Below are 15,119 nucleotides of genomic sequence, written 5' to 3' on the forward strand. Positions count from 1 at the left end.
GGGGGGGGGCAGGGAGGGGGGGAGGGAAAGTGTACTATTTTCCAGATGGGTTTCACTTGCCAGAAACTGTCATTTACCTGTCATTTACCTTATCTATTACCGTTAGGGAATTACTGAAATCGGTATACAGGTGTGTCATTTCATACTGCAGTCATTTAATATAATTCAGTTAAGGTTTCACAATCTTTCTAATAATTGCTTTGACATGAAAGTTTTCAGAAAATGTCTTTCCAAAAGCTGTTTTAAACATTTAGCATTATTATCTATTTAATATTTTAAAGAAAGAAAAATTAGTAGTCTATCAGCAACGTCTCTGCACGTAATGATAACCCTTGTTTGTTTCTATCTCTTCCCTCAGGTTGGAACACAATAATGTAGTTGAAACTGGTGCTGAAAAATGCTCCTCATAAGAGTACTGTAAAATACCTACACAGCTTTCAGAAACCAAGTAATTGTTTCCAGTGCACATAACAGCACAACTAGAGATGCACTTCCTAAACTGGAAATGTAAGATGGTAGGAAAGATACCAGAATCACAGAATCTTAAAGGTTGGAAGGGATCTCAAAAGATCATCTAGTCCAACGCCCCTGCCAGAGCAGGACCACCTAGAGTAGGTCACACAGCAGCTCATCCAGGGTTTTGAATGTCTTCAGAGAAGGAGATTCCATAGCCCATCAGATTTTAAATCTGGATTTTAGATGATCAGGCACTCACTAAAAGTAATTCAGACTCCCCTTTGTAGGAGTCTAACTCTTTTGAGATCTCCATGTTCAGTTCTGGGCCTCTCAGTACAAGAAAGACACTTGAGGTACAGAAGCGTGTCCAAAGAAGAGCAGTGAAGCTGGTAAAGGGTCTGAAGCACAAGTCTGATGAGGAGTGGCTAAAAGAGCTGGGGTTGTTTAGCCTGGAGAAAAGAAGACTCAGAGGAGACCTTATCACTCTCTGTGACTACCTGAAAGGAGGTTGTAGCAAGGTAAGGGTTAGTCTCTTCTCGCAAGCAACGAGTGATAGGAACAAGAGGAAATGGCCTCAAGTTGCATGACGAGAGGTTTAGATTGGATGTTAGGAAAAACTTCTTCACTGAAAGGGTTGTTATAGAGTGGAACAGGCTGCCCAGAGAAGTGCTGGAGTCACTATCCCTGGAGGTATTCAAAGGATATGTAAATATGGCACTTAGGGACATGGTTTAGTGGTGGGTATGTCAGCATTAGGTTAGTGGTTGGACTTGATGATCTTAAAGGTCTTTTCCAGCTGAAACAATTCTATGATTTTATGATTCTATGAAGATCACACAATTCCTACACCCTTCTTAGTAGCCTTCTAAATTGAGCTTAAATTAACACCAGCATGGCAATTTTAATACATTTCTGAAGTTACAGTTTGTCCAACAAAGGATCACCTTTGTGAAACATTCATGAATCTTAAAACCAAACTAAGGGAAACACTAACAGATACATTTTCTTTCACTAGGATAAAATGTGAAAAAAGAAATCATCAGGAACATGACATTTCATGTATTGCCAAATATCAGGGTATGGAAATATCATTAATGAAAAGAGACTTGTAGGCCTGCATGTTAATGTTCTTTCACTCTGTCCTAATCCACATTCAATGTGATGCAGTAACCGTGACTTTCAACAACTGTGAAAATCTTAAAAGATTCAGCTTAAGTTTAGTGGCTCTGTCCATTCACCTTTTTCCCTCCATGAATTTTGTCATCTGTTGTATCACAGTGAATTGCACATATGCTGTTTGCTTCATTTCCTGATACGGTGCTGTGACCAACAGATACTATACTGAGGTAACCTATATATTTCAATAAACACTTGTCAGTTAGGTTAGAAATAATACAATGATAAATAATATAGGTTGCAGTATGTGTAACCTTGGATAAAAGCTCTTGAATACCATTTTCCATGCTTTCAGTCAGGCAATTTCCAGACACGGAGCTAAAATTCTTAAAAACTATTGAATTTCCACAGAAATGAAATGAATTTTCCAGGAAGAATTAAAAATGATGTCTTGTATTTACAATAATAATAAAAAAAATTGGTATAACTTGAACCATTCAACAAAAATAGCACTTGGATCCCTAAAATAATTAAAAAAACTAGTAGGGAATTTTCTCATTTAAAAAAAATAGAATGTAAGCAAAAATTTAAAACATTGCACAAATTCTTTTTTTTTATGATGCTTCAAAACATTTGGTGTAATTTAGCATTGTTAAATTGACACCTAATTAGTTTTCTTCAGTTTCATTGATTGTTTCCTTAATTCATCGTTAAAATCACATTATCAGAAAACATGCCTAGGACATTATTTAACTATTACTTAAAAAAACCCATCTTTTAAAAGATGAATGAAAACAAGATAATATGGCTATCTCAAATTTTGGTCTTCAAGTCAAATAATGACAAGATCAACTGAAAATAACACTGAATTCTTGTATCATGTTGTATCATTCATGCTAAGTCTACAATACTATCATAGACATAATCAGTCTGCAAGTAGTTTACATGAAGGCTTAGAAGGAAATATTAACTACCTTTCATTTAGGGACTATAGCTTGGATATAAAATATGATATTTTATATAATATTTTATGCTGCTTATACATCATTGATTTAAAACTGAGTAATTTCTAAGTGCTGAACAGTTAAGGGATTGCCAGAGTAAGGACGGAAATGGTGTAAGGATAGAGAGAAACTGCTCTACTTCCAAGAAATGCAGCACTAGGATATATATCACAAACGTAGGCGCTGTGATTTTAATTTTGAAGCTTATACTGTTTAAAAACACATTTCTGAAGTACAGGCATGTTGAAAAGTTCTTATGCACACAATAAGTAAAAAACTAAAAGATCTTACTGTCATTTCTGAGGGCGTTATTTAGAAGCTGGAAAAGTGGGAAGCTGTCCCAGGAGTCCTGTGGCTGTGCCTCAAGTGCTGAATCCATATCAACAGAATACAGAGACAAAAACTTCTCTGCATGTTCAGCTAATAATTCTGGCCACCAAGCAAATGCCTGCAAACATGAAAATCCAGAATTACTAAATAACAGTCATAAAGCAAAAAGATGTGTTGCATCTATGGCAAAATATATTTGGATTTGTATTCCTTCCACAAATGCTATGAATACCTTTAGACATTCACTAATGTCTATATTAACTTCAGTAACTTAACAAGATGGTGGAATGCACAGTTTTCTTTGGTAAAAATGTAAACTATTAGGTAATCCTAACTGAAAAGAAGAAATCTAAGAAAATTAGTGTGACAGCAAGTAAACCCAGCTCCATGTTAAAGAATGTTTCATCTGCTTTAATGGTTGGACTTGATGATCCTAAAGGTCTTTTCCAACCTAAATTATTCTATGAATCTACATATAGCTCCTGCACTTATTTATTGTCACTTAAATCTAGGATTTGAAAGGTAAATATTGAGGCTGAGTTTTGGTTTGGATTGAGCTGTATGACCTTGGAGTTAAAGGTGAAGGTGAACTGAGTTTATGAAATAGCATGAATATCACATACTGCTGAGAGTGTTTTGCTCAGAGCTGATGAAAATATCTGACAGTGAGAAATACCTATACACACTAGATAAGAAAACGTCTTTGCTTTCAAACTTATGCCCCTCATTTTGAATGTCTTATTTTGAGTATTTTTGAGTCAACCAGCATGGGACATTTGTAGCTTGATCTTTACAAGCACTGAGTTCCCACAACTTCAAATAATGTCATGAAAATCCTCACTTGCATTTCTGAAATGCAGGTCCTAGCTAACATAGAATTACATACTCAGGCCTGAAACGCATCAAATAAAAGACAATCTCTAAAAAGTGGTCAACAAACATGTTTTCGCATCCTGGACTTTCTGATGACTACTTATAATTCTTTTTGACATGAGGCAAATGGAGAAAAGATGACTTAGCAAGATGCTTTAAAGAAATGCTGAGCATCCTTTTCTAAGACTGAAAAGTACTTCGTGTATTGCAGTGTCAGGACTGAAGGATGTTGATTGGCACCTTAGTGAAAAGGACAGATGATTCTTCAAAAATTTTGGCAAGAACTTGAAATAGAGCCTTTTCCCTCAATCTGGAAGAAGTTTCTCATTAGTAAATCCTGCTTAAAAAGGATCTATTAAAGGAACCTTACCCTAAAAACCAACTGAATGCAAAGAAAAAACATAAGAAATGTATACAGGTATCAGCAGGTGTCCCTTTTAAGCAAGCAAAACTCTTAGCAGAAAATATTGACAAAATCTCAAAACAAAGCAAAACCAAAACCAGCAAACCAGTGCATTTTCTTTCCATCTTCTTCGAAGCCCTTTGCAAATGACACTTTGAACCCAGCCAGAACTTCCTCTGACTGTCTCAAGGACCCGTCATTGCTTAGGCAGCAAGGAAGAAGAATACAAAAAACAAATACTACACCTAAGATAGTTATTCATTCGTTATGGATAATATGAAAATCGGCTAAAGGCAGTCAGCTATTGGTGATACACATTCTAAGAGGACAAAAACATTGACTGCATTAAAGAAAGACTGAAATTCTTAGATTCTAGAAAGACATACAAAATATGTCAATACCACACCAAAAACTATCAGAACAATTTGTACTATACATTCAATGTACAGTTCCATGCTATAAATGGTGAAAAATAATGCTTAGTTTATCAGGAACCACATACCTCTCTTCCCTTTGGGGATCCCAGAAATTTGGAAGTGTTATGAATTAAAAAAGAAATAAATCTAGCATTAGAAAATGTGATACACTGTTTTAGAGATCACTGATCCTTTTTGTCAACTGCACCATCAAATACTGAACACTTACTTAACAATATGATGGGAAGACATCACACTTAATCTTCGGTTTTGAGTAGGGAACATATAATTTTGTGATCCTGTTCTCAGATACATCTTAATACTGAAAATCTGCATGCTCTTAACATTTCAGTAAAACTGAACATTTATTCCATGAATGAAGGGGAAAATAATACTGAAATTATCTTTATTATTTTCAAGCTGTCTTAGGTTAGCTTGAAAACTTTTAGCTGAATTTATTTTTCTGCAGGCACATGCAATGTTATTTGCCTGTTTGAAATACACCACATCTCTGCAAATAAGTGGTACAGAAAGTACTCTTTGAACAGGATTGTTTCATCATACATGTACCATTTGATCTGTTTTTTCTGTGTTCTTTTCCACAGAAGTACTGCATTCTTAGAGTAAAGCAGGTCCTCGAAAGACAAAGACAACAATATATATGTTTTATTAAGTAATCATTACAGAGTAACACAGTGGCAACAGTAGTGTAGAACAGGACCTCCAGGGAATTAATTGCAAATCATCGAAACAGCTGTTTCTTCAAGATAAGATAAAATATCTATAACAAGTTCACACATAACAGATGTAAGCTAAAATCTAGATTCTATAGTGTGATATAAAACCAGATGTTTTGAACAATGGTATTTATAACTATATATACACTAAATCATGTTTATTGCTTTGCATACTTCCCCAAAAATATTTATTACGTTTTTGAGGACATTTTAAAAAGAATTTTCTGAACCTTAGAAAAAATGTTTTTATTAATTAAATGTTAATCATATATTCAGTTGTGTGTACCTGGCAAAGTTTATTTTTCTAAGTCAGTGATAGAAAAGGTACTATAATTCTAAACATTTTAAATAGTATGGATTCTGTATAATGAAGCAAAAAAATTGAGAGTAAGAAATGTGAAATTGTTCTATTTTATTTCTTCTACCTTATAATGCCATTTTAAAAAATGCAAGTTTAAAAGCACTACTTTTTCAATCAACAGAAGAGCAATGTGAATGGGGTTGTTACAGCCATCATTGTTTTTCCATTAAAATCAAGATCTATATGGCACGATGAAAACTACCATTTAATTATATTTTCCTTCTATTTTGAATGAGATGTGAAAAGTTGGAAGGAACAACCTATGAATGTTTTTCATACCATTTCACCATCTCGAGCACAAAGATACTTTCTCTGTTTTATGCTCTTTAAATTTCTTTTCTAAACCTACAGTTCATTCAAGCGAATTCAAGTAGAGTTTTGTTTCACTTCACTTTTCATAAGCTTCAAGTGTCTTCTTCCTCTGTAAATGTGAACTGCCTAAGCATATGTCAGAAATTAAAGCTAAAATGTCTCTTGACAGAATTGCTTCGCATCAGGGGACCAAAAAATCTAGGAACAAACCAATGGCTATAGCAAATGGCCTCACCTCTGAATGATGTTCTTCATTTTGCTGCAATACTTCGATACAGAGTTCTGCAAGGTGAAGAACCTCTTCCAGTTTTCTAGCAGGTGTTGCTTGGTTCATGGTCTCTATATAAATATAAAATGCAAACCAAAATTGTTTTAGCTACAGAATAAGATTAAACAGTAAGGGAAAACAATGTCAGAAAGGAATGAGAACGGTGCAAAGTTATAATTTTCTGAACTACAAGCAATTATATGTGTTAAAGACAATCATTTTATACAAGTAAATGCAGCTGAATATTCAGGTCACTAGAAGGAGAAAATATTTAATTCACAGCAGAACCACTGTTCATTATAAACATTTGCTGATTTAATATGTGAGAACAGGTGCAGCAATGCATTAGATGCTGTCCTTGTTTCATCTGGGATAGAGTAATTTTCTTCCTAGTAGCTTGTACAGGGCTGCATTTTGGATTTATGTTTAAAATGTTTATAATACAGGGATGTCTTTATTATTTCTGACCAATTTTTGCACAGCATCAAGGCCTTTTCTGCTCCTCTCACTCCACCCCACCAGCAAGTGAGCTGGAGGTGCATAAGAAGCTAGGAGGGGACACAACCAGGATAGCTGACCCCAACTGACCAAAGGGACATACCATACAGAATCAGAGAATCTTAAGGGTTGGAAGGGATCTCGAAAGATCATCTAGTCCAATGCCCCTGCCAGAGTAGGATCACTCAGAGGAGGTCACACAGAAACTCGTCCAGGTGGGTTTGGAATGTCTCCAGAGAAGGAGACTCCTCAACCCATGGGGGCAGCCCATTCTAGTGCTCAGTCATTCTCACAGTGAAGAAATTTTTCCTTATGTTTCTTTGGAACCTCTTCTGTTCCAGCTTGTACATACTGCCCCTTGTCCTATCATTGGACATCACTGAGAAGAGCCTGGCTCCATCCTCCTGACACCCGCCCTTTATGTATTTGTAAACATTAATGAGGTCACCCCTCTGTCTCCTCCAAGTTAAAGAGCCCCAGCTCCCTCAGCCTTTTATCATAAGGGACATGCTCCACTCCATCATCTTTGTGGCCCTGCACTGAATTATCTCCAGCAGCTCCCTGTCCTTCTTGAACTGAGGGGCCCAGAACTGGACATAACATTCCAGATGCAGTCTCACAAGAGCAGAGCAGAGGTGAAGGAGAACCTCTCTCAACCTACTGCCCACACCAACAGGATGTACTGTACAACTCACTCATATAAGTGAGTATATTATCACTTTCACTCTTCTGATTCTGTCCCCCATCCCACGTGGGGAGACTGAGTGGCTGTGTCGGGCTTAGTTGCTGACTAGGACTAAACCACAACAGATGCTCAACTTCTGCAACAAGTAATTCTAATTTTCTTCAAGGTCAGATATACAACGACACGGACAGTAGAGACCTTTTTTGCTACTGTACCATCAGTATAATGCTGTTCTTGATAGATGATGCATTACTATATCAGCAAGGTTTGTGCATTTTGTAGCAGTGAAAAATTCAAAATGTTTCATCTAAATAAGATGCTACATTTTAGGTATATTTAAAACTAAGGAAAATACAAAATACAATAATTATTCAAATAATGAATTTTCTAAGTGCTGTTCATCATTAAGAATTCACATTCTCTTCAGTACCATAGCGAAAAGAAGCACTATAAAATAGTTATAATTGACACAAGCCTGCTAAACACTTCAAATAAAAGAAAACAAGAAGAAATGCAGAAGTTACAAACAACATGAGGATCACTCACTCTACAGAGAAGACTTCAAAAAGAAAGCAAACAACAAAGGTAAACCAAAAGTAACTAAAATTCTCCCAGGGCCATTAAACTCCATTTAGTTTTCAATTAATAAAAAAAATCATATGGCTAGGTGTCTGGAAGAGTCGTGGGACATAAGGGAAGAAATCAACTGAAATTTTTACACAGTTAAATTGGTGAAAATAATTTGTCCAACTACATAGTTTGTATCATTAGGAATAACCTCAGTTTCAGCTATCTGAGTGCTACTTAACAAAACTCTTGTCCCTAAGTGTCAAATACGGGATGGAAAAGATGCTGTACTATATATTCATACATAATATATGGTCACATTAACCACATTTACAGAGGACTTATGAAGTTGATAAGACAAGGTGAGTGAAGGTCTCAGGAATCCTATTTTCTCATTTTCTCTGCATGCTTGTGGATCATTTGAATAGCAAATCTCTGGAATCTTTGGATACAGGAAATTCTGTTGACTTCCCTTTCCCACTTTAAGCAATCATCATGACATAGAACATTAGCAGATTAATTAAAAAACTTACATAATTTCCTTGCAGTTAGTAAGAACAACAAACTACATTCACTAGATGTTTTTAATACCTAACATTTCTGGCAAGTCAAAACAACTTTTCAGACACCTCAGACAGGTGACCATGTCCGGTTCTTCAGCACTGACCCATTGATGCACCTTGATGAAACGCATAGCTTTAATGCAATTTTTGAACAAACATTGGATTAGAACCTCCAGCAAACATCTATGCAAAGGTCACTACAAAACCATACCGTTTTCATGCAAAAACCCAAAACAAACAAATTAACTACTGAAGCAGCTAAAAAAGCCTTTCAAATCTTATGCAAATACACCATATAAGCGGGTATGTTAAATAACATAATTTCCAGGAGCACAACTCAGTTCAAGAAAGTGTTATCATATGAACATGGACACCAAGCACAAAACACATATGAGGACAAAAAACTACATTCACAATATCAAGATCACAGTTATTATTACTGTACTGAATTTGCAAATCTGACACTGTAGAACAATTATATGAATATAACCACAACTATATTCATATATTATGTTGTGACAGTAGAAAGGATTAGTCCAGCCCTATTTTTTAGGTTACAGTATAAAGACTAACATTGGATTCTGACTTAAACAATGGCTTACATGCCTATCCTGAACTGAAATTCTTGTTTCCTCTAGCAGTCAGTGTCCCCCAGTCCCTGAACATGCAGGAAGTTCTATTAATACAGCTGGTAAATTGCTATCATATCACTGAACTAATGAGTCTTAGGAAGAAACCAGTAATATTAATAGAGAGTATGACTGACCCATCTGATTTCAGCATAAATAATTCACTTTATTACAAATTCATCCTGATCGTCATGGGTCTTGCCACTAACCAAGTAAACAAAACAATTTAATTTGTAATTGCATTAATTCCTTATGAAACTAAATAAGCTGTTAACTACTCAGAAATTATATCCTAGAAGGGCTCCTCCAAATTAACAAGAAAGTAATTCTAATAATTACATTGAATTTGATATTCCACTTTTGCATTGCAGTAAGTTCACTTATTCCACACCTGGAATAAGCTCAAGATAGACTAAAAACGGTTATTGAACAGATATCATTATCAGTGGGGAAAGTAGGAGAAAGACCATGGATTACTAGCCAGCTATCCTGAACCACCCCTTAGACAAGATCATGATGAAGAGAAACATGGTCTATTTCAGTTCTGATCATTTGTGTTGAAGTGATGAATTTTCATCAGAAATGGCATTGAGAGTCTGGTTTGGGGTTGGTTTTTTTTCATGTACGTGCACGTTTGTTTGTCTGAAATCCATAATAAGCCTACTAAAATGAAGGATGAAAGAGGGAATCAGAAGTGTCCCCTCAGTGGCAATATGGGAACACAGCGTTCCCACGGTCGGGATACTTTGGAAGGAGAAGACCTACTTATGACTAGGGATCATGCTGGCACTAAAATAAATAAGATGATAAATTATTTAAGCCAGAAATTGCAAGGATTTCTGTCATTATGGGAGAGGAATAGTTTTTTAAATAGGACTAGTGTGTTCAGGAGGAAAACGAAGATGAAAATTGTCCATTCCCCTTTGAGGTGTGTATGGCAAGTTTCTGAATGATGTTTCATGCAGGAATGACCGAAAATGTGCGACAGACTAGGTTTAACGAATTTAAGTTTCAAGTTTGCATGAAATTTCTCATGCTGTTTACCATTTACTAGTTTACTCCAAAACTATTTGCTAAAAACTATTTGCTAATGCAAATAACTTTTGATGCTACATACAACTTTTGACAATATTTTAAAAATCATTATTTTCCTATAAGATTTATTGATAAGAAAAGGTGGGAGAGAATGGCACTCACTTTGCATCCTCAGATGTAGCTCTCTAATTTTGTGGTCATTTCACTACTCACAGAATAAATCAATACATGAAATGTAATTCGGATGGTATATGCTTCCCTACATTTTTCTAAAGGCTTAGACTAAAGCTTTCTTTTCCATTTATAAGTTACCACATCAACTAAATTTTTTCTCTGTAACTAAAGACCTTTCACTTTCCAAAACATGGTGAATATGTTATGGATAACCACAATTTACATGGGTGTATAAACAAGGGTCTGTGAAGTAATCTGAGAGGAAATGAACTAAATACTAGTTTTTGTTTTTATCAAACAAGTAGTATCTTTGAAATATGAGTACCAACAAACTGCTATCTCAGAGTTTTAGAAATTCAAAAACATCTGAGAAAAAAAATATGCTTGTCTTTATCTGTGTAAAAAACCCCACAGGAATGGAAATCAGTGTTGTCAGTTCTCATTATATTCACAATGTCTTTCTCCCCACAATTACTAAGGGTTGTTAAGATGTGTTTACACTGTTCAAACTAACAAGTTGCAGCAGGAGTCGAGTCAGTAAATATGCTACTTGACATCTTTTAGAAAATAAACAGAAAAAGCCATCAATCACCTGTTTTCAGCTTCACATTCTGCCAAATAAAAAAGCAAGCGAAGCTTTGCAGATAATGGATGCTTTCTCAAGTATGCATTATCAGTGAGTCACATAGATACTAAGGAAGTATTGTTAAATGAGCTAAGTTAACTGACTAAAATGCTACTGAAATGAAAAGGTGACTGCTTCATGGACTGATGGAGCCTAGGGCCACCAGGACTGTCAGATCATCCAGTCTGACCTCCTGTGTCACACAGGTCAAAGAACTTCTCCCTTTTCTTCCTTTCTTTAGACCATGAGGATATCTAAACCAAACAGTATGTCTAACACCTAACTTAAGCTTGGTTTTTAGAAGAGAGTTCTTCCTTGAAGACAAACATACAATTCACCTTTCTTTTTCCTCCAGACTGTAAGATATTCAATATGGGTGTTTAATTTCTCATTGGCATTTACTAAGCATAGGAATTTGCTGATTGAAGAAGTGATTCTCCTCCCTGGCTATGGGTACAGTGCCGCTAGTGCCGCCTGTCTCTGGCCTGCCAGTCTCCCCTCTGTGGCAGAGCATATATTCCTTACTGGTTTCCCCTGTCCAGTATTTCATTGTTCCTCCTTTTCTTCAAACAGGTACATCCAGACCAAGACACTCAGGAGAGCCAATGTGTGTCCTGGACAGAGGGTGTCGCACAGGCCAGTGGCAGGGATACTGTAAAAAAGGTAAGTGTGGTGAGAGACTCCAAGTTCAGATCCCCAGCGGGCTTACAAGTATCTTCATATCCAGACATATGGGGCTGGAGACTTCTGAGGTGATGTTGCAGCTTAGGATTTGGTCCAGCTCATTGTATGCCAAACTGCAACAGACTATCCAGTTTGCAATTTGATCCTTCATGTACGACAACTGGCATTTGTTTTAATTTTCTTCATCAATGTTGCTCTGGTTGCTGGCAGCATTCAGCTGTTGTGCTGCTTAACATGAACACTACCAACACTGAAGCCTGAAGAAAGTGCAAGATGTTTACTAATGGAGTTGTCCAATGATCAACTAATTTGTTTCTATGCATTTGCCAGAATTAGATCCATAGAAGGGCAGATAATGACTGTTGGCTGTCAAATTCCTTTCAGCACATGTCCTGAGCAAGTTTTCAAGTTTCTGAAGGAATATTGCCTGTTTGGACATTGTGTGGAGCGACCTAAATCTTACGTATTTCTTTTCAAATCCAGTTGTAGTGCACGGAGTCCAAATGAGCGACCTTTCATTCTATACTGACTCTCTTGTCAAGGAATCCGACTTACTCCAAATAGGATCCTGAGAGTGAACTCATGCGGGGAGCTGGCAGGGAAGCCTTGCAGTAATGAAGGCCACAATATAACTTCATATACAGATACATCATAATTTGAGCTGTAGGAAGGTAACTGCTCCAGTAGGGCCCATTAATTTTTGCTTTTTGACATGTGAAACCAGCAACATTGCTTTTAGACTTGTATCAAACACAGTACAAATATCAATAAACTGGAGCTAACGCATGTTACTAGACCTGAAATGACTCTGCAGAGTTAATCGGCAACTGGAATAATCCACTCAGATAATTTCAATTTGACTCCAGTGGATTTTCTTGCAAATTCTCAGAGAATTAAATCTGCATGAAAAAGCAAGGAGTGGACATCTGGGAGGACATCCTACTGATTTTTAAAAAAGGTTCTAGTCTACATAAATAATGGAATTTAGCTTTAGTTATGAAGTTGAAACCAGCCTTTCCATAATTGCTTTCTAAGAATTCAATAGGATTTTAAATTCCAGGGACAAAAAATACTTAAAATTAATTACCATTATCAGCTCTGCACAGAGAGCTTATGAGACTTGTAGAAAGTTAAGACTTCATATCTCGTAGTGTATAACCCATCATTTTACAACGTGAGTCACATTACAATGTTTTCAGTTTTTTACAATTTAGCACAGTATTAAATGGAATTACCCATCTGGGACAATCAAAGGTTGATTTTGGGGGTTGGTGTGTTTTTTTTCTTTATTTTTTTTCCCCAAAAGGAATGAAATGACCTGTATAGTTGACAGACCAGATTGAGAGGAAACTGGCACTTGAAAGTGCAGACTTAGTAAAGTGTATTTAAAAAATCTAAAAATTTCAAGAGACTAACTTTTAGGGAGTTACTGAAATATGACAACAAATCTAACAGCAACAGCTAAGGAGGAGGGAAAAAGATGCTGACAATTATCAACTTAAAGAGAAATTTTGAAGAAATGACTAATTAAGGACATAACATGAACAGAAAACAATAAAATGTAACAGATTTGCAAAGCTAGGTCGCACTAGACTTGTGCAGTAGCTTTTCTTGATAGGATATTTTCTTATGAAAGAAATTCAGTAGATCTCATCTATTCTGACTTTAATAAAGCATTTGATGCTGTGCCTCATGGGAAAACTACCAGTTAAGCTGAAGAAAATGAGGATTAAAAAAGAAACTACGTTGAATAAAAAAGCTGCCTCAAGCGAAAGGCTATACATAATGTTGAGAGAGCAAAGAAAGGTTTCTTGAGCAATTCCTTGAAGATTCATCTTACAGCTGAGCTTCCTTAATATTTTCAGCACTGACTTCAGAATAAATAGTAAGAGTGGGTTGATAACAGTCTTGTAAAACACTGTCAATAGACAATAGGGGCAAATTGCAGTTCCAAGAATTGGTTAATGTCAAAGAATAAGAGAGAAACAAAATGTAATACTTTCAGAAGGAGGGCAATACATTTTGACACATAAAGAGCAGTAACCATTTGCTATAAACTGGAAACTTGTCAGCTAGAAATGATCAAAACTCTGAAGACTGGACTGAATTAACTTTTCACAGAATGGCTGTGTGCCACAAATGTGATACAGACATCAAAAGACAAGTGCTCCTTGAATATATTAGACTAAGTATTTCTAGTATAATAGTACAACTACTACTGTGCAAGGCATCTCACCATGTTCTTGCCACCAGTGTTCCAGAGGTGGAATTCAAACTTTAATAGAGAAAAGCTCTTAAGATGACAAAAATGACAAGAACATGACATGAATATGACAAAGATGACAAGAAGCTAAAAGTCAGAGACAAGCTGATGAAAGCTGAGGTTGCATGAGTATAAAGTTATCGCCCAAAATTGCATCATAAGGCGAAGAGGAAGATGATGAAATGCTAATGTAGGAGTGAACTATTTCCTTCATTAGAGATGCAGGAAAAATCATGCTAAACCTAGGAACTAATTCGACTGTAAAACAATCCTTACAACTGTAGAGCAAACAGCACTTCAAATGGCCTTCACATGGGTGAAGCTGAGGTGGGAATGGGGAAGAACAGTGACAAAAATTGACTCAGCCTAGATCTTCAGAATGGATGTGGGTGTGTTTATGTAGGAGTATCAGGACATTGACCTAACAATCCAGGGGATCATTTCCAAACCTGTGGTCCAAAACTGAAATCCAGGATAGTCACCCGTATCCTCTTCTTTCCACTTAGTTGCACAACAGAGACCAAGAAGGTGCTATGCTGCTGTGCAACTCATTCGGTTTTGTTTGTTCAGTGAAATGAACATGCATGGAGAGCTTTAATCAAGTCCTCTCCAGGTACAATGACTCTCTCCACTTGCCTTCTCTATTTCAATAATGTTTGTAGTGTTCTTCTTTTTAAGTCAGGTAGATCCTTCTGAGCCTTGAGGGCATTTACATACTACCCTTCCTTTAGAAACTTGTATGTAATGAGTACGCTAACGATAGATGTCCTTTAAAAAACAGCAAACTGTTGAGTTGCTCCTGACCTTCTACTGGATAGAGTTAACAGTTATTCAGCCTTTGGCAGTCTATCTGATAGAAAGAAATGTTGGGATGACAACTGTGATCTGTCTTTGAGCAATTGCACACTACACAGTAACTATTTGCTCTGATTTTAATAGATTTTTTTTCTCATTCCTTCTCCTGTAACTGATTGGCAGAAGGATCCCAGAATATTCAGTTACTACAGACTTTTAAAAATGATGAGTTAGAAGCCAACTACCTAATAATTAAAATCTTTAAAATACATCTATTGCCTTGGAAATAAATATTTATGGACAATGACAGATAGTGCCCTGTTTG

At 36.2% G+C, this 15,119-nt stretch overlaps 1 protein-coding gene across 2 annotated transcripts in view; it reads right to left on the reverse strand.

Annotated features, from left to right (window-relative positions):
• CADPS2 (calcium dependent secretion activator 2) overlaps positions 1-15,119 on the reverse strand; it is a 303,420-nt gene that overhangs the window by 58,168 nt on the left and 230,133 nt on the right. For both annotated transcript variants that reach the window (XM_062017907.1, XM_062017917.1), the window contains exons 17-18: positions 6,244-6,347; positions 2,868-3,024 (exon numbers count right to left, since the gene is read on the reverse strand). In XM_062017907.1, the coding sequence (XP_061873891.1) occupies positions 2,868-3,024; positions 6,244-6,347 (261 nt within the window). The remainder of the gene's footprint in view (positions 1-2,867; positions 3,025-6,243; positions 6,348-15,119) is intronic.

The sequence above is a fragment of the Colius striatus genome, chromosome 1 (genome assembly GCF_028858725.1).
Source record: "Colius striatus isolate bColStr4 chromosome 1, bColStr4.1.hap1, whole genome shotgun sequence".
In the NCBI taxonomy this organism is placed as follows: domain Eukaryota; kingdom Metazoa; phylum Chordata; class Aves; order Coliiformes; family Coliidae; genus Colius; species Colius striatus.